Raw genomic sequence first — 26,714 nt, forward strand, 5'->3', positions numbered from 1 at the left:
ATAAATACATAAAGTACTTTACTACTAATATAATAAAAACAGAGTACATTACTAATCACTAGAAGGTGAAATAGGGACACGTACCTGGAAAACTGACAGTCTCGTTATCCTCAATTTCAAGGTCTCCGTTTTTCATTTTTGTTACAACCGGAAGCCTCAATCTGGGTCGTTTGCCTTGTTGTTACCATAGTGATCTTTCCATCACACACTGTCGTCCTTACTGTCCGCTTCTTGAAGCTGTATTGCCTGACGCTCAGAAACATTGCTGCACCAATCTAAATGGAACAAACGTCGCCGTGTTTCTTTCTGACAAGCTCGTCTGACTTGGCTACAGTTACTGCCATCGGTAAATGTCATCTAATCCAACAGCTGACCGATGGCAGTCAACAAGGCGAATAATGGTTAAATGGATGTACTGATGTTTATCTGATAAATCAGTGCATCCCTAACAGCCAGTAATGTTCTGCATTTCGAAACGCCCTCCATTCATGACGCATATTTGATTACAATGGTTTTGTGCAAAACTTTTGGAAACACAGGCTGGTTCGCTCGATAGCACCAAGAACCCTGAATGCGACCTGTACAAGAGCCAGGCCTAATCTGGTGGAAAAGGGGTACAAGTAGGCGGATTGGACTCCTTAGTGGGCCACTTTTGGGTAGTAGGTAGTATGTTTGACAGCCCTGAGCACAACCCTTCTCTATAACTTTGCTAGGGTAATTTTTGCCATATCTGATTAATGTAAGCAGGTTGCTTCTGGAAAGGTTTTGCCTTTTTTCATCACGAGCAAGAACAAAATATGCTACTTAAATTTAGGATCTGATTTCCATCCACAGCAGAACTTTAGAGGTCATGTTGATGTGCAAAAAAACCCAAACAAACAGAAAAAGATCTAACTTGACCGCCAGCGACGTGTGGATGGGGTGGGGGTTGGAAAACCTCTGAAAGCGAGGAAGGGGGGTCCTTAACATGTCTGTGCCCAGGGGCCCTGTACTTCATGATCTGCCTTTGTGTGCTTCAAATGAATTATCATATCATAAAATTACAAGTTAGATTTTTTCAGCTGAATGTGGGAGTAAAAATCGACCCTTCCTGTGTTTTTGCACTCTGCATTTCCTTGCTATTCAAATAATGGTGCTCTGCAGTATATGGCTGCTGAAACAAAAAACAGGAGGAAAAACTGACCTGCTGTACCGGGCACGCTGTGGGAAACACGCTGAAACCTTAAACTTCTGAAGAGGAGAGTCCTGTCTGGCTACCCAGTCACTGAAAAAGGTCAAGAGGTCGCTGCAGGAGCCGAGGCAGGAAAGTCGGTAGAGGCATGATGTGACCTTTGGAGGAGGGGTTCTTCAGCTGCAGGAAAACACAAAGGGTCAGAGGTCACATTCAAGATTATTAGAACAATATGTGGGGCTCTGTTTCCAACGGGGTTCTGTTAATGCCGACAATAACTTAGAAGCACATGCAGCATTTGTGGACACACTAAAAAATATATTTCCTGCAGAAAATAAATGATATAAAATGAATTAATTAATAAATATAAAACTGCCAGAAAGGTCTGAAAATCTGGCAAAACTGGAAGCTGAACTGCATTACCTAAAGATGCTAAGAGCTGAAATACATAGGCAAGGCAAGGCAAGACTGCCTTGCATTCCTCAGCTGTAGATTATAAGTGTGAAGTTTCTCTTTATAGATGTCAAAATGAATCTGTAGATTTGATTTTCGCCACCTGCGTTCAGCTTTCCGACACTCTCTTTTTTCATTTTCACTGCCATGGCATTTCTCCATGGAGATCTTTTCTTGCTAGAGACAACCTTCAACTTAATTGGAGCGATGGCATCTATCACATTTAACATTTTAGAATTAAGGTTGTACACTAGCTCATTGACTGAACCACAAGGCAGGGTTGCTGTAGAAGAAAAAAGTTCATTAAACATTTCACTGGTGTTTTCGGTAATGCATCGCTTCTTGATAACTTCTTTCTCATTACTCCTGTGCACAGAGATAGAGCTCTCAAAGAAAACACAACAGTGATCAGACAGGGCCACATCACTCACAACAACCTTGTGTATGTTTAGACCCTTGGAGATAAGCAGGTCCAGAGTGTGCCCCCTGTTATGTGTGGATTTTGACACATGCTGACTCAGCCCAAAGCTGTCAAAAGTACAGTACAGTTCTTTAGCCCCTCTGTCCTGGGGGCTGTCAACATGAATGTTAAAATCACCAACAATGATTATACAGTCATATTCAATACAGATTATCGACAGCAGTTCATTAAAATCAACGAAAAAGTCTGCACAGTATTTAGGTGGCCTGTAGACATTTACTAATATGGCTCGAGGACTTCAGCTGAAGAGCCACATATTCAAAAGTAGAAAAATTACTGAAAGATAATTTTTTAAATTGGAAAGAGTTTTTGAATAAAACTGCCACTCCACCTCCTCTCCGATCCACTCTGGCCTCACTAATAAAACTGTAGTTGGGAGGGGTTGACTCAACGAGAACAGCTGCACTGTTGTTTTGATCCAACCAAGTTTCAGTTAAAAACATAAAATTGAGGTTGTGTTCTGTGATAAAATCATTGATTAAAAATGTTTTTCCAGCCAACGATCTGATGTTCAATAAAGCAAGTCTTAGTGTTGTAGGAACATCCTCTATAATTGTTGGGACAGACTGTGATTCACAGGGAATGCTTTTTGAGTTTAATAATCTAGTGCCGTTACTTTTGTGCTCCCAGTTTCTCAGCACATTGACCTTTGTTCTTCTATGACTAATCAAGACAGGAATTTTGTAAACTGATAGCATACAGGGCCCCGGCTTGGCCTGGGACGACTCATGACTGCTGGTAATCCTGCAGCCTGGACCCAGAACACATCAGTTTGTGCTTGTAACACAGGCAGCCTTATCATCCTTGTCGGGTTGAGGAGACAGTACAGGATGCTTCCTCGGAGGGGCAGGGGGTAGGGGGGGGAGCCTGTGTTGGAGGAGAGAAGATAGGAGAGGGTACATCTTAGTCCAGCATTGACCAGCTCCTTCATCTGGTCAGTGGACTCCAGGTGGGGTGAGGAGGGAGAGAGACCTGGTGGGTGTTTCAGGGGGTGAGGCAGGTGGACCGTCGAAGGTGCTGTGGTTGTAAAGGGGGATGGAGGCTTGTGGAGACCCCTCCTCGTCTTCACTCTGACGCCTCTTTGGCTCAGAGTACTCCTTGGGTGGGGGTGACTGTTGCTCTCCCTCTGGGTTTTTCTGAGCAGAATGTTAAGTACGCCATCATAAAATCAGTTATTTCTTAACAGTTTTTTTTCCTGTGAATAAACAAACGACCGAGCAAGGGTCTGTGAGAAAACGAGTCCAGCGGTAAAAGTAAAACAAGTTCATTACCAGAACTCAAAACATGCCCCTGCCAAACCACATAACACATATACTTAAATATCCACAAATTAACAGCATACATTTTTAATATGCCATCATAAAATCAGTTATTTCTTAACTTCTTTTTGCGTGCTTGGTGTAATTAATCATATTATTATGTGGACAGTAACAAAGTACTTAAGTACTTAAGTACTGAAGTTACATACTGTATTTGATTATTTGTATTTAACTTGACTTTTTTGGGGGGGCGTATTACTTTGATTCGACTACAGTTTGAAAGACAAATATTGCATTTTTTTAGACCACTAAATTTCTTTTTTTTCAAGTCAGTAGGTGATTCTATTTTTATTTTCAACAATGCAAAAGTCCATAAACTGTTTGCACTGGCAACAGAAGTTCACTTTTGGAATTAAAAATTGGGTGGATGGTACCCCAAATTAAACTAAAGGTTAATTTTGGGGTTAGAAATTCATACCGTTTTTTTCTATGATTTTATTTCATTTTTTTCATTTGTTTTTATTTTCTAGCCTAGTTGCTGTTGAACAGTTATAAGGTGTGTAACTAGGATGTTAAGATGGTTGTTTATTTATTTATTTATATAATTTTGTTTATTTATTTTTTTTTTATTAAACTAGCAGTTCCAGTTGCCAGATAAGGCATTTGTTGGAGGAAGAGACATTAAATTTTGGCAAGCAGATAGTTGAAACAGAGAGACAAACAAGAACTGCAGTTAAATTAAAAAAATAAATGAAATGACAGTGTTGGCTCTTTTGTCAATTTGTCTATAAATTTGCAGCATATTCAACAAGCTTTTCAATCTACTGTTTTCTAAAAGCATTCAGTGAGTTGTTCTGTAAATATATTGTAACAACACTCAATGTTGCTATGAGAAAAAAGTACTAGGGTACTTTAACTCAAGTAATGACTCAGCAACTTTCATTTTTATTGAAGTATTATTTGACCAGTAGCATCTATACTTTGACGCAAGTAATAGAGTTGTGTACTTTGTCCAATGCTCTATTTTAGTCATAAATTTAGGCTGTAGTTAGTGTTGTAATATAATAAAGTAATAAGGCTTTGTTACACTACTGAAGAACTTTTTGGGAGCATCTGTGCTTTACTTGACTTTTCATATTTCTGTCAATTTTCAATTTTTACTTCACTACATTTCCTAAATAAAATTTATATAAAGTATAAAAAATGCTACTAAAATATATTTTTAAAAAAGAGAATAGAAGAGAAAACAACACTTCTTAACATAAATGTGTATTTGCTTGAAAGAACTGTGAATTCTGGACATGCTGCTGTTTTTCACTTCTGATTCACAGCACGTACTGTGAATTTACTATACTGTTGAAAATCCATCCCCGCTCGCCTCTGACAAACACACAAACAGCCTGATGTTACAGAGTGCTCATCAGTCACATCGTTTCACATGTGACAAGCATTCAGCTTCCTCTTGGGTCTGACCTTTTGTTATGGGCTGCTTTCATTTTTATGAATGTTTCCTCTTTTGATGAAAATATTGTATTTGCACTGCCGCCATAATCAGCAGGTACACTTCAGTGTTTTGTATTGTGCTGCTCCCTGTAAACTGACACGTGATTTGTTTTGGTGCTATGAGCTGTCAGAAATAATAACACTGGCTAAAATTTTGACACATAATGAAAGGGTTTTTTTCCCTTAGTGGGTGTGGTGCAGCTCTTACAACAGCAGATGTGTGTCAAGCAGGGTTCCTACAGCTTACAGCAGGTGGAATTTAAGACTTTTCAAGACTTTTTCAGTGCCACGAAAAACTAAATGTAAGACTGATTTCACTATAACCAAAAATACCTGACACCAATTACTTAGGGTAATACTTTAATATAAAATATGACTTCTGTGACAGCGATAAAGTATTCTGTGATTTTTTTTTCTCTATTTTTTAAAAAACTTTACCAATTACTTTGAGATTTTACAATGCAATGTAAAAAAAAAAAAAAAGGTTAATAAAATTCTACCTTTTTTGTCTTTGGACTTTTAAGACTTTAACAAAAAAAATAATTATATTTTTTAAGATTAGATGAAATTGATTTACATTCTAAAACTTTTTAAAGACTTTTTACTTTCTTTTTTAAAAATTTTGTTTTGTTTTTTTTAAATAATTTTCAGGTAATTTTCTTGTACTTTTTTACTAATTTCTTGATGATTTTGGGGTAATTTCTCCTTTTTGTTGCCCATTGTCTTCTTCAGAGGTTTTTGAAAGAAATTAAGCAAATTTGCTCAGGTTTCAGGGTTAAAATGAAATATTTTCATAGCTTCGCCGGTCTATTATTTCATAAATGCGACATTACCGACAGCACTTGAAGGCTGCACTGCCAGGAGTCAACCGAAAAGGAACACTGCGCATGCTCAGAGCATCCACCCGGTCGGCATGCTGAGATCCGCTGCAGAACAGGTGCTGATGCGTAGAAACCCATCTTTCGACGCATTTTTTTAAGAGAACAAATGTCCCGACTGAGCAGAGAGCGTGAGGACTCTTTGACTCTGCAGGTTATCAGCCAACCCTCCTCTTCCTCCTCCTCCGGCTTCGTGGAGGGAAGAGGAGGGGGGAGGGGGATACCTTCAGGAGGAGGGAGTGGGGGTGGATGCAGCCTTATCAATAGCAGGTTGCCCCAGATGATCCAGTTCAAACTAGTTCTGCTGCTTTACATATGCGACTGTGAGGCTGCACACTTCACAAAGACATTACAGAACATGTTTTAATATGCTCCTTAATGAAACTCTAGTTATCTTAAAGACGGTAAAACTGCTTTGCATAGTATTCATCTGAGGATAGTTATGCGCAAAAACGGTGCTGCAGACTTTATTTTATATCTTAATATATTTCACTGATATGGACAAGACTGTTTTCCACCTGCACAGCATCTTTATATCTTACGCTCCTCTCATTTGACGGGCGGTGAAACGACTAAAAATTTCATTTTCTCTTATTTTTTTATGAAGCTTTCAAATAAAAGCACGCAAATCACCGAAGCTTTACTGTATAATAACAGTCACGGTTAATTACAGGGAGTGTCGGGGGACAACAAAGGGCCGGATCGAGCATCATCACCACCGCTGCCACAGTCGTGCGTAAAGCCGGTATTGTCGCTGGTGCTCGGTGCACGGTTGCAAGTCGCCGACAGATGCGCTAAATGGGAGGTTTCAGATGCGCATCAAGGCAAGATATAATCTCATGTATAACAGAGAGCAGGGTGACAAAGCGGAGGGAAGCCGTGGAGGAATCACTGCACTGCAGCAGAGCTGTCAGTCAACAGGCGGAGGAGGCACTGGTGCACACATTAGGGCGACTACCAGCTGAATTTAAGGCTTTTTTAGGGCGTCTTTTTAAATGCCTATTCATTTTAGGATATAAATATGTGCCTTTGTACAGGATGTGTCCCACTTTTTCATTGTCACACCTTTTTTTATCTGCGCAACAACGTCGATTTCCACCGATCTGGCAGCTCATATAAGGCAAAATCTAACGAGTTGAATTATAGTCCTACATTATGAATTATTATGAGCTCCAGTGTTATTTATAGACAAAAAGAGATTTTTCTAAGCTGCAGTAGCCCTGTTATTTCCTCCTGTTTGACGCATCACCCCCGCGTTACCTTGCGCCTTTGTGCTGCATCCTGTATAGCCTTCGTGTCTCAACAAACAGGGGCTCCTCCAAGACTGTTTCAGAAACAACCTCTCTACGCAATCTCACCATCACACCCCCTTCTCATGGGCCCACATCCTCAAAAATACACACAAGCCCGTTCAGATGCAGAGGGAGAGAGAGAAAGAGTGGCTGTCTCTCCCTCCTCCCTCGTCCATCAGCATTTAACGGCGCATCGCTTCCACCAATCTGCGCAGCGAGAGGACCACCCCAACCCCTGAACCTGAATCTACCCGCCCTGCCCGCTTATAAATACTGCTTGAATCACACCGGCAAGTCTTGGTCGTCAGAAACGCTCAGGGTTGCAGCAGAACATCCCCCTTTCGTCTTATCCCCCCTCCATCGTTTTCTCTGTTTTTTAAGAAAAACCTCACGCCATCATCCATTCTCACTCTCATTCAGCCCCTTTCTTTTTTTGCCCCCCGAACTTGCAGTTGTTTTTTGCGGCCAGTTGCATGCATTTTTCGTCTCCCAAAATGGTTTGCGAGACTAAAATTGTTGCGGACGAACACGATGCTATACCTGGGACCAAAAAAGAGTCGATCATGTGGAGCTCTCCTCCGTCCAGCGCGGCTCTGAACCCCGCCGAGGCCAAGGATGTGAGGAAAGATGCGGTTTTTATCCGCGAGTTCGAGCGCGGGGACCAAGAGGAGGTGCGGCGCATCTTTTACGAGGGTATTATGGAGAGGATACCCAATACGGCGTTCAGGGGGCTCAGGCAGCAGCCCAAGACCCAGTTTATATATGCTTTTCTGACAGGTAAGTACCCCATTACCTTGCATCATGTATGTTTATTCCTATGTTAACTTTTCTAACGCTATAGACAAGTTAATCCATAACATTCAAGACTAATTTCTAAGATCATATCAGGTTGTAGGATAATATCTCTGTTGCGCTTTTTTTGATGTTTGCATCCTAACGAGATTTATTTAAGGAGTTGCCACACAAATGTAACATCCATCTGCACAATCCGGCCCTGGAGGCGATGCACAGTGAAGTTGAAATCTGTTGCAGCGCCACAGAGTGCCGACGCGGCTCCCTTCCCACCGGCGTGTTGCTCATCATGCAACAAAAGGCATGGCCGGGCGCATGGTGCACGTGTGTAACCGGCGGGGCCTTGCTGATGATGTGATGACACACCGGTGCCGGGAATGAATGACTGGATGCATTTTGAGGATTGGCCCACGGGGTGCGCGCACGTATACCCTCAAAAAAAAAAAAAAAAAAGCACTCCCCACATTAAAATCCCCCGCTGTGCGTGTGCGCGCGCCCTCCCCTCCGCCTCTGCACGGCAGCCAATGCGCCAGTCATGCACTGATTTTGCTTTTGTTGATGTTGCAGATTAAAGACTCATGTATCGTGACCGGCGCCGTTACGCACGTCGAAATCTAATAAGATGATAAATATACAAAATATTTATTTGTTTTGGCAAGTAAAATTGGCCTGCTGTGTTAATTTGGCTGCACAACTCGCATGTGAAACGCCCCAAACTCGATTGTAGTGCGCTCTCTGGCGATGCTAATATTTACAATTCTCTACATTTCCACGCTGACGTTTGACACCACGCTGGGTGCAGTGGAGTAAATTAACTACTAGATTATTGCATGCCACGCAACAACATGCTATGCAGCATCCAGCCTGCTTTTCACTGTGCGCCCCCCAGCGTCACATCCCACCAATTACTCCAGTATGGACTCAACTGGTTTGATGAATAACAGTTATTTTTTAACCCTGTCAGATTTTGTGCTCCTGCATCTATACTAATGTGCATACTATAGATGCTATATCTAATGCAATGAAGTAATAATACTACATTACAGTACTTTTGTATTTTTAGGGAGTATCTGTACTTTACTTGAGTTTTTATATTTTTATCAACTTTTACTCCACAACAATTTCTAAATAAAATGGATATTTTTCCTTCACATTTCTCCTACGCATCTTAGTTACTGACTACAAAATAGGGAAGAAAGGTAGAATTGGATTTTTTTCTTTAAAGCCTTTAAGTTATAAAAAAACATCTAGTTTTTCATCAAATGTAATGCATGCTCCATTTTTAAGATAGTGTACATGCTAAGAAGAAAAACAAACTTAATTATCCCTAAAATTCTGATTGCTTGCGTTTTTATTCCCAACATTTAAATGTATTTTTACTTTTAATATATAAGTACACTTAATATTATAAAATTACGTTTATGATATTAAATCAGATACTTTAAGACTTTACTCAAGTAATATTCTAAAAGATGCCTTAAACTTCTAACAAAGTATTTTTCTGTTAAGATATTTGTATTTTTACTCAAGTATGCCTTTCAGGTATTCATTCAACACTACTGATGTGGCTTAGGGACTGTACTTTATTTATCAGAGTACGGGGTCGCTGGGGTGTTACTTTGTTATAATGATAACAAAGTAACACCCCAGCATGACCCTCCCTCCACTACAAACAACCCTATTTCATAATTCCTGGTAATGACGAATGGTGATTTTGGAGATTTTTACAGAAAACTGCTCTTCAAACACACTTGCAGGTTTTGGGGTTCTGAGGGTATTTAAAATAAAAACAAAACATTTAAACCATTTAAAGTTGAGTGTCCCTCCCCTTAACCCTTTGAGCAAATTGGCTTGATTTCTTTCCAAAAACATGGGATGAGGGTGATGAGCAACTTAACAAGAAATGGCCATTTTTAAGTGCCTCCCCTGTTTTGCACTACCCTCACCCTCTCATAAATAAGGAACAGTGCCTTACTTCACAGTATGATGAATGTTACTTTACCACTGTGTCTCTCTTTATCAAAATGTTCATATTGCAACCAAATTTGATGCTTCACTTATTAACAAAATGCCATGTTGCCTCTGCTCTCTTGTTTCTGTGTCTGTGTGGGGTCAAATTCCGCCAAAATCAAACATGTGATTCTCTCTTCTGACAGGTTTCGTTTATTTTTCTTCCATTTCTCCATAGTAATGTGCTTTTTCGTGACCAAATCCGTCACGCTGACCTGCTGCGCACCCCTCATTCTCATGGGTGCTCGCTACTACTACAGCAGGAAAGTTATCCACAGTTATCTGGACCGTGCTCTGCACACGGACATGGCTGACATAGAGGCGTATTACATGACACCCACAGGTAAGACGAGGGGGAAACGCCGCTTTTCTTGCTGTTAATGAGATAAATATTGTCTGCTTTGTCAATTGGCAATGCTCCACCACCAGTGCTGATGAAGATAAGATATCGAAGCAATCATTCTTACTTTAAAAAGTTGGGGCCTAACTTTGTTGCAGCTGGAAGGATAAAGACAAAAACCCTGAATAACTACATGAAAGGCAGTGTGACTTACACAGAACTGTAAAACTAACTGGGTCTACAGCAGTGATACTCTACCTATGGTCTGCGGGCCCAATCTGGTCCCTGCTAGATGGCCCCTTAAACATTTTCTAATTCACAAAAAAAAAGTAGTGATTTTCACTAGGGATTGTTTTTTGTACTTAGTACACATAAGATGCCAGAGTGCATAAAACAGCATCAAAATAGAGCTTGTTTATAAAAAAGTGCCAATGGAGGACTGAGGTCAAGAACCTCAACTGAGGTCCCTTAATGTCCTAAAATCCAAGAAATGCCCTGAAATCCTAGAAACAACAATAAGTTCCAGAAATGTCCAAAAAATCATAGAAACATCCTAAAGCCCCAGAAATGTCCTAAAATCATCGCCGTCCTAAAATCCTACAAATGTCCTGAAATCCAACAAACAACCTAAAATCTGAGAAAAGTCCTAAAAACATACTAAAATCCCAGAAACATCCTAAAATCTTAGAGAGCTGCTGCGACTGGCCCCTGGCCTCCTGTCATAAAAGTGTCCCCTAAGCAAAGCAAGTTGAGTCTCCCTGTTCTCGAGAGTCTAGAGAGCAGCTCATCAAATATGCAGCTCCTCTCTCTGCTTCCCTTCTCCTGCAAACGTCTTTTCCACCCCTCCTCCCCGTCTCTTTTCCCACTCCTTCCCCCCACTTGCTTCCTCTCTGAGCTCCACTTGGTCACGGCCAAAGAAGGGGGGAGCTATCGATCGCGTGAGGGAAACTGCTGATACACTTTCTGCAGTACACTCGGTGTCGGCAAGCCTCATTTCCTCCACTACAGCTTCTAATTGGGAAAATCAATCCACCTCTAGTGTCATCTCAAACTAATCATTCTCTCCTGGAGTCCAGTTTTTGGGTGCGAGCGAACCGCAAATGCAGTGCCCCGGTGACTTCTTGGGCACATTTATCCCCTGTTAACCCAAACCACGTGGCCGATATAAAAACAGGTGTTGGTTAAGCCAGTCAATTGCCCTCCCATTGTCTCTTTTTTCTGACATTGTGCCCTCCGGCCTGGTAATCCACTGCATACACAATTGCAATTTAGCATTCCCATTATTGCTGCAGGGCCGAGATGGTTTAGAGGGGGTCAGGCACCACTGCTCTTGGACAATGCTAATGATTATATCCATGTGAGCTGAATGGGCCCAGGGGGACGACCACCTGGGCACCAACGTGCAGCCCGGATGGAGAGGCACCTCTCACGTCTCTGTCGTTTGCTGTGGTGTGTGTTGTGTGAAGTGTGTACAGGATGTAGGAGTGTGTGATTATGCGTGCAACACTTAAAGGCCCTGAGGACATATTTTCTCCATCAGCTTTTTTAGTCTGAGCGATGGGGTGTTTAGTAAGTTTTGGTCAATTTACATGAGACATTTTTTAGTTTTTCTCTCTGCTTTTGTCACTGGTTTAAACTGGGCGGGGCTCAATGGGAAAAAAGGTGATGTAATTGCATGCACCCATCAGAATTTAAGAAACGTTTTATTCAAAATTCGATGACATTTGTGGAGTTGATGTTAACTAAATTGTTCAAAGCAGAACCAAGCTGATTATTTCACTTTTGACTTTAACTCTTAAAGGGTAACTTGAGTATTTTTAACCTTTTTGGACCCAATTTTCCCTTGTATTGTGTCTAAGTGACAATTATTAATAATGGCCCAGTACTGAGAAAAAAGGGCAGCAGCCTGCCGCTGCAAAATGGGCTGCAATGTAACCACTCAGGGCATGTTCACAATGTCAGTTTACATTCACTTAAAGTGTTTGTTTTTGTCACTGACAGGCTCAGATGGTTATTATAAGTGTCTGACAACATTATGGAAAAGATTTTACAGAGACAGACCTTTTCTTTAACCAGAAACAGCCCCAATATCATTGAAAGTCGAACTTGGTGTCTTTTTTAAAAATTATTTTGTCAAGTTATCAAATTTGTCAGGTGACTCGAGGCCACACCTCTGCATAACAGCCACAATAATGACCAGTAAACGCCTACTCAAAGAGAACATTTGGGAGTTTGTGTCTGAAAAAGTTCTTGCAAGGAAGCAACATAAGGACAGTGTGAGATGTTTTTGTGTGCGTCTTTGAGGGCGTGAAAACTTGTGAGGCTTCATCTGAAACAGTTTTTAATTAGTGTTAGATGTCTTGGTGTGCTGGATGATCCATCAGAGCATCACACAGGTTTATGAGATTTTTACCGGGGGGTAAATAATCCGCAGAGGTCTCTTCCTCTTCAAAACAAACAGACCCGTTGATATGAACCGGTTGAAACACTGAATAAAGCAGATTCACTTTAAAAATCAGTGTTTCTTTGACATTGCTCGTCGAGGAGAGGCTGCTAACTACGTTGGCTGATGTAAAAACGCAAATGGCTCTATGTGGAGCCAGTGTTTGGTTTGTTCGCTCTGGCTGGCTGTGCAGCATTGCAATCTCTGTAGACGGGGACCTGCGTCCTATGTAGATACAAACATTATTTTCAAGTGATTATACACTGAAGAAAACCTTGTCAGATTCCATTTCTGTCATTATATCCTCCTAAATCCCACACACTGGTCCTTCAAAGACAGGGAGAAAGGCAGAGAATAAGGGGACACATTCCCTCAGTTACCCGCCCCTCACATTTTTCGACAATGTGAATTGAATAAACTCTAATAAGTGGACACAGACTGCTCGGGTAACAGAGGCAGACCTGACTGGGCTGAGTGGAGCCATGTATCTCTGCACACATGAAACGACAACATCGATCAATACTCTTATCTCCTCTGTGTGTGTGTTGTGATCACTCACTCTGCTGCCACTTAAGGCCGGCTGTCACCTCTTTCATTTGCCACATAATAAAGTGTGTGTGTGTTAGTGTGTGTGTGTGTGTGTGTGTGTGTGTGTGTGTAGGCAGGAAGGCCGTAAAGCAAATTAAAGGAACAATGGTTGGGAGTGTAAATGTATACGACAGTACAAAAAAAAAGGACAAAAGCTTGTTTTCTGATACGGCTATTTGCAGAAATTGATCCGTGTAGAATTTAAATTTCTAAAGCTCATTTTGATATAAATAGAAACCGTTGAAACCACACAACAGTTCAATAAGAGCTTGGCAAATGCAAACTGATGCAATTGAAATACAACATCTGCTGGAACAAATCTCTTCGTACACTCCTCTTTTCATCCATCTTTTCTTTTTTGGACGCACTTAACCGGTAATGACTCAATCTGGCAATCAATATGTCCGCCAATGATGTGTTAACAGCTACGGTGCATTGGCTGAGAGAAACTGTAAAATAAGATGAAATACTTTAATCGATTGACAGTATTTTTCTCAAGAATACTGATTCCTTGTAAAAAAAAAAAAAACCCCAAAAAACGGATCTAATTTCTTTGTACTTGTATGCTGAATATGTACTTTTATTAATCCACGTGTCATCAGATAAATGGGTGCATGAATCAGATCAGACTTTAAATTTCCCTCAAACAAGAAAAATCTGATTTCATTTTACAAATACCACAACTGAGTCATATCGAAGCCAGTGGAATTATTTGGAAGAAAACCACCGCCTGTGTTGTATTTGGCAGCAGCTGGTTGTGTAAAGAACTTCACTAAATTCGGCTGATCAGCCTATGCACAGTGTGGCGATCGAAGCCAAAATAGATGCTTGTCTTTGGCTTGCCCATGTGCCAAACTCGACGCCATCTGGAGAATTGGAGTCAATTGTGCTGACAAAACATGACTTGTTTTGTTTGTGGCAGTTTCATTGTGTACAGAAATCTATTTTATATTTCGGGGTTTTTAATTTGACATTTAATTCCCACATAAAATCTGTGTATTTTGGAAAACGAATCAGAAGATTTTGGTTTTGTGTATAATAATGAACAAGCTAGGCGAGTCTGCTAACATTATTTTTCTGCGTTCCCAAGCTTCAGAAAGCAGATAAAATATCTCAATTGAAAAAATAGTGCTATAGGTGAACTATCCCTTTAAGTCTATCATAAGTCTAAGTAATTACTTATGGCACCTTTATAGTTCTGCTCATTTGCAACAGTGTTTCTCATTGTATCGCGCGCTAGTTCATGCCTGCACCTATCTCATCTAAAACTGTTGTTCATCCATCTTATTGGAAATGAAACCGAGTAACAGCTACCATTACTGGTACCATTACATAACTTTTCATCACTTCATCCCGTAAAGACTGTGATATATGAAACAGCTTTTCTGCAAAAGGAGCCGTAAATACAGAAAGAAAAAGACGGTTTCTCCTGATGTTCAAACAGTAGGCGGACAACAAACCGCCCTCCAGCGCACTCTTTACTCGCTCAATCACCACAGGTCATTCTGAAGCTACTGAATACCTAAAAAGTGAATATAATATAATGACACACTGAGCCAAATCCTCCCTGGCTGGAAGAGATACTCACTCAGTAATACTGGCTGTTTAATGAGGCCTCATGACCACTGCAGGGTCTCATCAATGCAGGAGACATTAAAAAACCTGCCGGTCAGTCTCATTGTAGCGCTCTCTCTCTCTCTGTGTGTGTGTGTGTGTGTGTGTGTGTGTGTGTGTGTGTGTGTTGTGTGTGTGTGTGTGTGTGTGTGTGTGTGTGTGTGTGTGTGTGTTGAGCCTCCTCCACCGGTACCTGCTGTGCTTATTTTAGCTCTGGACGACAGAAAGAGGCAGACAGACAGCGAGGAGGGAGGGAAAACATGTGAGGGGAGGGAAAGAGATGAGCACTGGATAGAAAATGGGGGCATCTGGGGGAGGAGTGAGCTCCTCAACTATATGATATATTTCATGTGTGTGTGAGAAATAAACAGTTTGCTTGTTAGCACACAGACAAAGGGATCTCCTGGGTATTTTTCTGACTCCTCAGCACCTCAGACTAATAAAGCATCCCTTTCTTCTATCCTTTCCTCTCCTCTCCCTCCCTCCTGTTGCGGTTTGAGCCACAGCATTTTCTCTCTGTTTCCCACCTGTATCGCTCGTCCTCCTCCTCCTCTTCCTCTCGATCCCTCATCTGTGCCGAAGGTGCAGAGGAGGTGCTGCAGTGGCCAACTGGGTTATCCATCATCCTGGCACAGAGGAAGTGATGTTTCCTCCCAGCCACGGAAACAGCCTTCAGTGTCTTTCAAAAACTGGGAAAAAAAGGCAGAAAATTGTAATTTACTACTCATTCGTTCATTTATCATTTGCAACAGACAATACCATCGCTACTGCGCTACCTTTTTTTTTTTACGCTGCAGGTGCTTAAGTTACGGATATTATTGGGTACATTCACAAAAAAACTAGAATCAAGTGCTCAAACAATTAGGCAATTAAACTTTTTAACTATTTTAATAATAAAATAATTTTTCAAGTAAATTTTCATGTAAAAAAACCCAAGTATTTTTCATTTTCATCATTTGTAATTTGATGCTTTTACTGCTTTTCTCAGTTTTATATGATTGTTAACTGAATATATTTTGGGGTTTTGGACTTAAAGGAGTTGGAAAGGCACTTTAGGCAGATGTCTTGTAGGTTTGGATGGCAGTTTCTGGACTGTTTCTGGTTAAACAAAAGGTCTATCTTTGTAGGGATCCTCTCCGTAATTTTTTCTCACATTCAAGTAATAATCTGAGCCCGTCAGCGGCAAAAACAAACACGTTTAGTGGATGAACATTGAGGATGCACCTTTGCCCTGAAGATTACATTGTAACCTCTTTCACTGCTGCTGGCTGCAAAATCCATTAAGTTTCCAGCCGGTCACAATGTTAGTCACGTTGTCCTTTACGTCTCTGGCTGACTCTGCTGTTTCCAGCCCGAACATACTGAGAAACTGGAGAACTCACCAGTTCATTACTTTAGCTGCAAGTACATGAACACGTGTTTGTATCACTCGTCTATTCAGCGTTTTGAGGAGCCACTCATTAATAATGCAATGCAATCTCACTGCCCTCGGTCTTTGTTTCACATTCTGCTTAAATCAATACTGAACAAAGACGCTCATTGGAAAGAGAAAATGACATGTCAACTGCAGCTTCATTAATCACAGCATTGTGCATTTTGTCTGACTATCTTGACTCTCTGGTGACCTATTGGAACATTTAGGTAATTTTAAAGCCTGTTATTGACAGAGATTTCTGCATTTTGAGCCAAACGAGCTTGGTCCTGATTTGCACTGTCACAGTAAAAGTCTGCGTGTAATAGGTTAGAGTCACATTTTGCATGTTGGTGTGAAGCGGGGGAGAGGGGCTCTGGCTGTCGCAGTCATGTGAACAATGGCATGCGCACAGTAAAGTGTAGCATGTGTGTAAAATGTGGGCATGTAGCTGCATAGAAACAAACAACATATGTTGATGGGCAGGAAGGCAGTAAAACCGACGGATGATGCGTTCCTCTGAGCTAATGGAAACATAACAGGGAAGGGTGCATGCTGTGTAAGTGTGACAACACACAGCTCAATGCATCACTCCCCTTTGCACATTAGATTTAACTTAAGCGCTGAGCTGTTGGTCAAGGCTTCCTTTACTGTATCCAGGCTTTCTCGCACATTAATTATTCATGCACTGTAATTGCGCTGTTTGTGTACACATCTGGAGAGTGTGTCCTGTGTCTGACGGTCACCTCCTCTCATACTCATTTGTCCGTGACAGAAGAAACTGCTGACACGTGGGTTACACATGACAGGCTAATCCATACTCCCAGCATGCACTCTGACCTGAGAAGGAGTGTGTGTTTGTGTTTGTATGAAGGGGTGCGTGTGTTATGCAGGACCAATAACCTGGAAGATATCATTTTCAAAATCATTTTTAAGCATTTCTCCTTTAAAGGGCAAAAGTTAAAATACAAAGATAAATATATAACGTTCATAAACTGAGTTCATGGCTCTCTCTCGCAGTAGCAGATCCTTGTTCAGGCTTTACAAGATGGCTACAGCAGCCTATCTACACACTCTTTGGTTAAAGTATCAATTAAAGGCTTTCAGGTCATGGATATATTAAAGGATTAGTTTGGCATTTTACAGCCTGGCCCCTATTGTCCCATATTTTGTGTTTAAATGCATATTGTTTGGAAATTGATCAAGTATTGAGTGCAACCGCCACAGATAGCAGCAAAGAAACAGGCTGCGATCTAACCATTCAGGGCAACTGCACACGGTGAGTGTGCGATTCTGGTGGATAGTCAGCCGTAACAAAAAACATCACATCACGTGTCTTTTTAGCAAAGCAAGACACAAAAATGTGGTGAAATTTGATTTTTAGGATAGAAAATGATGCTTTAGCATGGCCTACTGCTGCAGCATATATACTAGGTGGAAATATCAGCACTAGCAGCCGGGCCTACTCGCCATTTAATGCCTGGCAGGGTCAGATTAATCATGCAGTGATGCAACAGTTTCAACTGCTGAAGCATAAATCACTGGTGCTTAATGTGCCCTGCTACAATGACTCACATGCTGCGGAGACATATAAAGAAACCCATAAAAATAACCATAAACGCAGTGTTTAATTATTATTAGAACACAAAACACAGAGGACAGAGTCAAGCCACTTATGAGCTTTCGTCAGGGTTTACACCCACAGGGTGCTCGGGACAGAGCAGTGAACGACAGCACAGTGAGGCGGCGTCTAGACTGAACGCTTATCGAATGAATTAGCCCTCTAGGTTTCATCTAAAGGAGGAGAGAATAATCTCGTTAGACACCATAAAAACTATCCCTGTGTGTGTGTGCGTGTCTGTGTGTGCAATTTTTCGGCTCTTATACGGGGTTCATATCACAGCATCAGCCGGTATTTAACACTCCCACACACATGCACAAAGCCATATTAATATCCTTGTGAAGCAGTTAAAGAAATTAGATCTGTCGCATTAAGAACGCGGTAATCAGATTTTTGCTTGTGTGAGAATCGGATGATTTCCAGAGCTCTTCCCTCTTTTTCACACTCTACTCTCCGCCTTGATTTATTTCTTGTCTTGAGATCATCTGTATTCTTCAGGTCCCCTCCCCCTCTGTAATAATGGTAGATTTTCTGTCCTCCCTCCCCCCGTCGTGTTTGTATGCCCTCGCAGCAATAATGGATCCTTTCAGGCTCATCACTATTACTGTTAACACAGATGCCGCGCCTCCCTCCTCCTCTGCTCGCGCACTCTTTCTTTCAGAGAGGACAGATGAATGACTTCTTCTTCTTCACTGTCCTGCTTTCCTCGCTCTCTTTCTTACTACTTTTTTTCCTGAGTGAGTAAGCTCATTCATGTCTCTCCGGCCTCAGTTACACACACTTAAACATGGATGGTGCGCAGTATTAATACTATATTAAGCTCTACTCTTCGGCAATGAGCTGCTGTGCTGGAGCAACAGGGGGCTCACTGACTTGCTCAAAAGCACAACAGGGAAATGTTGAGGTCTTTTTTGGAGTCCTATTCATTCCCTCTCCAATCAATCTTGTGGTGACATACAAGACTACCAGCTTTAACTAATGAATTGCAGGAGCACTGCAGACGGAGGTAGATAGGAGTAGGAAGAAAGAAAAAAGAGAAAGAAGTGTCCAGACTTTACACTACAATTACAGTTTTAGTTTAGGATGGACACTTATCAATGTAAAATTTACCACCAAACCACTTGGTGACTCTCCTTAAATAACAGGTAGACACTATAGATCTATATATATATATATATAAACAATCCTAACTTTGGGATTTCTCATCTAAGGAATCTTAACTAAGGATGGCTTAAACCTTGTCCTAATGGCAATGACAATAAAGAAACAACATGAACATTAAAATATAATGACTGAAAATCTACTCAAAGTGTATGAATGTTACATTTCCTGTACCATGTATAAATGAGTATATATCGACTGCCAAGACGAATTATGTGCTACATCCGGCTCTGGAGAGGCCTGCAGAAAGACATGGGGCTGTGCCAGTGGTTGTGCAGATGCACTTTAAAGTTTTAATGATAAGGGGAACTTTCAGGCTGAAGTTTCAGATCTGTCTTGTCTTACCGACTCCTTGAAGCTCAAGGCCCTGACACACCAAGCCAACAGGTGGTTGATGGTCAATTTTGGGTCGTGAAGTGTCCGTTGCCCTAGATTTTGTAGTGTGTTACAAGACTTGACCCTCGTTGTCTTTGTTTTTTAGCCAATTAAACACGTTGAATCGGTGTCTGAGACGGCAGAGGCTTTTGGTGAATGAAATCCCTTCGATTGGCAGAAAAACGGAGGTTAGAAGAGTAAAAAACAAATGCCTAAAGTCAAGAGGGAGAGAGATAAAAAGAAAGATTAGATTTCGCCATTGAGCTCTTCAGCAGAAATGGTTGTAATTGTCCGTGTCTTTGTTCTTTCAATGTTGGGTGCTGTTAATGTGCTACTGGCCAACCAGCATCTTGAGTCTGCCTGACTGTTTTCCAGTTTCTCCTTTCGAATGACAAACACAGACTAGCTCGGCCTGCTGGTATGAAGAGATTAAAGAGATAAGATTAAAATTTACACTTAAGATTTCTAAAGACAGTTTGGGAGGTCTGAGACAGGATAGGACACAGACGAGAGTTCAGGAACTGCTTCTGTAATAGAAAGACATGATTTTTCCTAACTTTGAACTTATGATTATGAACTTTGAACTTGTCTAAGATGTATAGATCTATGATTAATGCTATTTCACTCCATTCAAATACACAGATTTGACTTGAGCTACATCATCGCTTTATTCCTTGATATGAATTAAGCATTCATAAACATAAATACACACGTTTTTTTTAATTGAAAAAAAGTTAGTTAAGACTATTTATTGTCATTTTACTATATATGATTTCTCACATTCAGATTCTCCGCACTGGAAAGTATTTTAATCCTATTATTGGCTATTGATTTATAAGTGCATTTGGAGTAGAAATTCAGCGGGTCCAGTAATTTCTTTGTGCTTGGAGTATAATTTGGTTCTAAATGGGCTAAGAAAGAACAAGCGCTTAGGATATTTCTCTGTAATAGGACCCCAGAAGAGTGTCACTTTTTCACTTCCCTCACAATTTAAATGTCAGCCTTGGGTTTCCAAATGGGGAGCCAATATGCAGCATACAGTACGCCTTAAAGCACCCCTTACTTTGGATCAGACGTGACATCTCAGTTGCAGATCCGCAGACGTGATGAGAGTCTAGAGCATCTTAATCTTATTTAAGCTGCTTTTTGGAGCATAACATAATGCCTTCTCCTCTAACTTTCTCTCTCTCCCTTTTGTTCTTTTCGTTTCTCTCCGTGTCGGCTCTGTCTACCTATTTCCAGGAAGTGCAGTTCGAAGCAGAAATAAGGATAGCTCGCTAAATCCATGCAGTTTTAAAAGTTTAATAGCAGTGTCAGACTCAGCAGACGTTGATGCTCCTTTAGCAGTGATGTCGGGACGCTTAGAGGTCAACGTAAAGGCAGAGTCAGAGCGGGAGGAGGGGTGAGGAGAAATGTAACATTTTGGTTTGGTTGATTGTTCCATGTGATCCGAGTATTTTTGAGACGCAGTGTTAAGTAATACACATAGTCTGATGGGCGAGATAAGCAGAGGGATAGTTGCGTGCTTTCCTGTCCTGTCCTCATTACTGGCACCGGCTCAGTTCAGACAGATGGTCAGGAGGGCTTTATGGATGCGTATTCCCCCCTCCTACGCCAACACACACACACACACACACACACACACACACAAACGTACAAGCATAATAATGCCAGCAGAGTGCCACAGGAGGTGACACTGCATGTTTAGCATCTGCCTATAATGAAACATCATTCTATAGTATTGGCAAAGGCCGCGAGACACTTGAGCACTTACAAATTTGTAAATCTGAGTCATGCAGACAATCTCTTAAACAGTCATCCATCAAAGCCCAAAATTATCGACTTCACACTTTGTCGGCCCCCAAACGGCAGGATGAAATGAGTGATTGATTGCCTTTTTTAAGGGTGAAGGACTTCCAAAAATGTCAGTTTTTTTTGCAAGGGCAAAAAATGTCCAGATGGGTGAAAGCAGCTGAGGATCGGGGGGGGTAATGTACAAACATGGCTGTTGGAAGAAACTGTAGAAGCCTTTAAATCCCCACTTATGGGCTGTAATTAGCATTATGTATATGTTTTTATTACATATAAGCTATGTTTTCTTTCCTTTTTATACAACAGGCTAAAACAAATTCAGAGTGCATTTCCAAATGCTTTACACATGCATTTCGAAGCGCTATCCATTACAGTTGGTTACAGTTATTTATTTTTACTTAAATGTTCTGCCTTTTGGACATTTAAAAAAAATACATAAAAATCTAATAATCCTCCCAACTAAATTTCAGATAATTTCGTTTCTCCTTTACTATATATATATATTTTTTTTTTTTGCAGTTTGCAGGACATTTCTTACCAAGTTGCTCTTTTTTATTTTTTTATTTTAAAAAATCAAATTTTCCCAGGTTTCAGAGGTTTTAAATGCTAGTGAAAGGCGTCTGAAAGCAGCTATAGAAAACTGATTTCCTCCAGGTGTTAAAGGGTTAAATGTGTGGCTAATTGACCGATACATTTAATGTCAGTAAACTGCACAGTCATCTGACCTACATTTCTACAGACGCAGTGGACGAGATAAAACGTAGGATCAGAGGAGTTTTCCACCAGTGTCTCCTTACCTGACCCACAAATTTGATTTGACAAGACGGGGTGAATCCATAAAGTCTGAACTGGGCTAACAGGAACCCTTCAGAGATTAGTGAAACTCTGGTTTCAGATAGTCTCCCTGGGATGCCATACCTCCGTCTAGCTATCGGGGGGGGGACTTGGGTTTTCCTGTCGCGGCAGCAACCTACATATGACAGTTGTTCAGTAACAGAAGCCTCCGGATCAGCTTAACACGGGACTGCAGGGGCATCAAATCCCTCCTTACACACAGGATGCCAGCAGAAGCGTGATGTTAATGTCACCGCCTGTTTGTGTGTGTGTGTGTGTGTGTTCTTGACGCCATGTGTGTATAACAGTGAGAGATTCAGCAGAAATAAAGGAGAGAGGACGTTTTGTGTAAACACAAGGACGCAGAAAGAGAGCAAGAATTAGGATACAGAGCTCGTGGACAAACGGACACAGATTTTTACGGTCAGCCGCTGCCAGTCACGGAATAGTCAGATTTACTTTATCTATAACAAACAGATGGCATTTTAGCACAAAACCATGAAGCCACTGCCAACACATGCAATAAATACTGCTGACATTGATGGAGAGGCGGTTTGAACATGGTTATGTAATAAAAAAACAGGAGGTTGAGAGGGTCATTTTCCTTGACAGATTATGATCGGTAAAGGAAATTATGCAGGGGCATGCTCCTAAGCACTGTGTTGGTTTTATAAACTGCCTGATTGAGATTCAAAAGGGAATTATTTCAAAAGAAACATGTCAGTCGGGTATTAGACACCCTGCGAACAAGTGATTCTGCCAGGGTTATGTCCGGACTGTCGGTTAAAGAGGGATTTTTAATGTCAAATGCAGACATTACATCTAATGACATCTGTAGCGGGTGACATGGGCGTAGAGCTGCAACAAATATTATTTGACAAATACAAACTCGATTTCAAAAAGTTGGGACACTGTGTAAAACGTGTATAGAAACAGAATGCAGTGATGTGCAAATCCATTTTGGCATGTAGTGGAGAAAATATGTCAAAATTGTGTTTATAAGATATAATTCCGATTCAGCTTATCACATTAAATTTAAAATAGACATTAAATAACTCAGTAAAACTACACTAATGAAGAAAACATTTCATTGCATGAAAATTATGTGCAATAAAGTGGAATGACATTGGAAAAAGTATTAAACACAGAGTAAAATGTATTCAATACTTGGTTAAGCTTTTGTTTGAAAAGACACAAAGAAACTAATCTCTCACAGAGTTTTTATGTGGGATTTTGGCCCATTTTTCCACAAAGAAAGTCATTAAATCTTGAGGATTTTAGAGGACAGCGTACTTGTGAATCTTGAGGGACAATTTCACTTTCAAAACTTCAACAATTAGTGTCCTCAGTTCCCAATCGCTGTGAGTATTGTTAAAGGAAAAGGTGATGTAACAGAGTGGTAAACATGCCTCTGTTACAACTTTTTTTGGACGTGTTGCATCAAATTCAGAATGGGTGTATATTTACAAAAAAAAAAACCTATTAAGTTTATCAGTTTGAAGATTAGATATCATGTCTTTGTTCTGCATTAAATTAAATATAGTTGGAAAAGTATTTGTAAATCATTGCATTCTTATTCATATTTTTGCGGTTTACACAGTATACCAACTTTTTTCGGAATCTGTGTTGTTTTAAATAAATCACCAACTAATTTGATAAGGGATATTCATAACAAATTCTTCTTATATGTTAAAAATGTCTGATACCTTTACTCCATAAACTGAAAATCTTTGAATTGTGGACAAATTAAGACATCTGAGGACATTATTTTAGGCTTCAGGAAATACTGATACATTTCATAGACCGAACAACTAATCAACGAATTGATAAAATAATTAGCAAGTTCTAGCTCTTAGCAAGTTCTTGTGTTCTGTTTTTGGATCCTTTCACAACCATGCACCTCTAAATATCTTTTAAGATTTATCAGCCCGATACAGCCGCCAAGGGAAAACCTAAACTGTTATTGCTGAAAATGTCTTTCAAAGGCAAAAAGAAAAAACTTCATGTCAAAGTGAACAACTTCTATCTGCAGCACAAATATCGATTGATAGTAAAACAGGATGATATTCAAGCTCTTCAAAGTACTCTGGTGGAGGAGCATTGTCTGCCGACGGTTTTCTCTGCATTGGTCTAACCTTGTTTGTCTGTCTGTATGTGTGTTAGTCTTTTTATCTGTCTGTCACCACTTTGAGTGTCTGATAAATCACCTCTGTGATAGAGCGAGTCTCTATACAGTATGGTTTTTTCTCTTTGTCGCTTTTACATGAAAATATTTGTACAAGAGAAAAAATGCCAGACTTTTTGATCTAATCAAAACAAAACTTGTCTCTGTCCTGAGATCAGTGTCTCCGCTCCACTACACTGTGAGCCCAGAGTAACCACTCTGTCATGCCTTTTAATCAGCACCGAGCGGCTAATGCCAATAAGCACCAGTCTGACACTGATCCCTGCCCTCCTCATTCATATGCTCCCTGCAGCCCCTCTTCTACTCTCTCTCCTCCCAGAGCATTCGCTACGGCATGATGCAACACGCTGCTAATGGAAACACAGGATGTTCATTTTGAGTTGATGCTAAACACCAATTCAATCTACTTCCTCCTTTCATTCATCCATCACAATGCATATTTTGTTAAATCAGCCCTCTGACATTTGTCTTATTTATGCAAAGGTGTGGACTTCTTAACCAGTAGCGAATGTTTTACAATAGAAATATATTTGGATTCACCGTTCCTGACAGAGGTTTGAAATGTGGTCTCGAGCTTCACAGTATAATGGAGCAGCTCAGTGTGAGACGCTAATTCCAGCCACAGTGAGTTGCCGTGACAGGCTGTCACAAATTACCGTCTGTCTCTTCCAAGGAAGCACACTTAAACATCGTTTCAAATGTAATCTGTGCTGAGTTTGAGAGAGACTGAATAATAATTAAAAAAAAAAAAAAGACGCATAACACAGAGACAGGCATACTTGTCTGCTGCAGGCGAGCCGTGTACACAGCTCTGCTCTACTTGCAATTGGAAAGCAACCAATTGCATATATTCAGCGAGTTTTCCCGCGTTTAAAAAACATGTGCACACGCTTATTTTATTGAGAAAGGGGTTTTTGTGTTTAAAGGTGTATTCGTTTACTGGCAATGAAAAAAAGTAAATCGCCTATTTTTAACAGATTTTCTTGTGTTTAAAAAACCTAAATTCTTATGAAAAATTTGGTGGGAAACAGTTAGTGCGTTTTAGAGAAGGAGGATGGCCTATTTTTTTATACTGTTGGACAAAGCTAGGCTAGCTGTTTCCCCTAGTTTCTAGTCTTTATGCTAAGCTAAGGTAACTGGCTGGTGGCAATTAATCTTCTCATCTAACTCAAATTTTTCCCAAAATGTTGATCGACGCCTTTAAGTGTTTAACTCTGTCGACAATGCTCAATAAAACCTACATAATTTAATTTAATTCGTTGTGTCTTGTTTCTGTCAGGCTCTTGTTTCTGGGTCGCAGTGCTCGATGGACGTGTGGTGGGGATCGTGGCGGCGCAAGGTCATGAGGATGACAACACAGTGGAGCTGCATCGCATGTCAGTGGATTCGCGCTACCGTGGCAAAGGCATCGCAAAAGCGCTGGGTCGTCGTGTTCTGGAGTTTGCCGTGCGCAACAACTACGCTGCAGTGGTCCTCGGCACAACAGCCGTCAAGTTGGCCGCCCACAAGCTGTACGAGTCGCTGGGCTTCCGCCGAACGGGCCAGAGCGAGGACTACAGGCTCCCTGGGATGACCCGCTCGCCGCTGGAGAGGCTCTTCTTCCAGATCCGCTACAGCCGCTACCGCCTGCAGCTCCGTGAGGAGTGAGAGGTGACAGGGAGAGGGAGAGAGAGAGATGGAGAGGGGGAGAAAGAGAGGGACAGAGAGAGAGAGAGCAACGACCCTCCTTCACCCGAGAGCCCCGACCGCATCCTCTCCTCTGACAGCTTTTATTTATTTTGTGTCATTAGAGATAACCTCGACTTAACACTTCTACTATTTCATCTTTAAAGTCACTAACGTTTTCATTATGCTTTTGTTGCTGTTGTTTTTGTATTTTACATTTTAAATAAGAGTTTTGTTTCTTTTCCTCTATTTTATTAAGATATTTTTTGTACCTTTGCCCCTCCCTTTTCACCATGGGAGAGGAAAAAATATTGGCTTTTTCAGAAGACATTGAAGTGGCACCCAAACTAGGCACCCTCCCCTGCCCCTTTGGTTTAAAGACCATGTGACTCTGATCAATACTCCCCTTCATTACGACTCCACAATGCCCTCTTTACCCCTCCCCCATAACCTCAAGCCTTTCCCTTTCACGTCTCCTAATTTCCTCACAGCAAAAATTCAACAGACGGGTTAGACGCAGGAGAGTGCATTTGCATTCTGAGTCACTGGGGGTGGACAGAGCAGTGGATAAATTGGGAGGGGCGGATATTGAGAGCAAAACACACAACAAAAAAGTGGCGGGGGAGCTCGTGGTACACACTCTCTTTTACAAAAGCTCTTCAATGTTACATTTTGTGTGTGTGGACAGGTCGCGCCACACAAGTCATTTGGCTTTTAGCCAGTCTCTCAAGACACCATATTGAAGCACAGCGAGAGTGTGTTACTGACCCCTGAAGTGAGAGATGACAGAATGGTTCGTGGAAAATGCACCGTGTGTCCTGCATCC

The 26,714-nt window shown here is 41.0% G+C and overlaps 1 protein-coding gene across 1 annotated transcript; it reads left to right on the forward strand.

Annotated features, from left to right (window-relative positions):
* The first annotated feature begins 7,207 nt into the window (after positions 1-7,207).
* On the forward strand, positions 7,208-26,120 carry nat8l (N-acetyltransferase 8-like). The gene is made up of 3 exons (XM_042512460.1): positions 7,208-7,814; positions 10,018-10,182; positions 25,503-26,120. Exons 1-3 carry the CDS (start codon positions 7,511-7,513, stop codon positions 25,868-25,870), a joined length of 837 nt encoding a protein of 278 aa, XP_042368394.1. The 5' UTR covers positions 7,208-7,510; the 3' UTR covers positions 25,871-26,120.
* Positions 26,121-26,714: the final 594 nt, after the last annotated feature.

Source organism: Plectropomus leopardus, chromosome 23, assembly GCF_008729295.1.
Source record: "Plectropomus leopardus isolate mb chromosome 23, YSFRI_Pleo_2.0, whole genome shotgun sequence".
NCBI classification, from domain to species: Eukaryota; Metazoa; Chordata; class Actinopteri; order Perciformes; family Serranidae; genus Plectropomus; species Plectropomus leopardus.

Bases quoted from the DNA above. Each gene is read 5' to 3' on its own strand.
- nat8l (XM_042512460.1), top strand. From the start codon at position 7,511: ATGCATTTTTCGTCTCCCAAAATGGTTTGCGAGACTAAAATTGTTGCG. The intron at 7,815-10,017 runs GTAAGTACCCCA...ATTTCTCCATAG, and splicing joins TATATATGCTTTTCTGACAG to TAATGTGCTTTTTCGTGACC. The intron at 10,183-25,502 runs GTAAGACGAGGG...TGTTTCTGTCAG, and splicing joins GTATTACATGACACCCACAG to GCTCTTGTTTCTGGGTCGCA.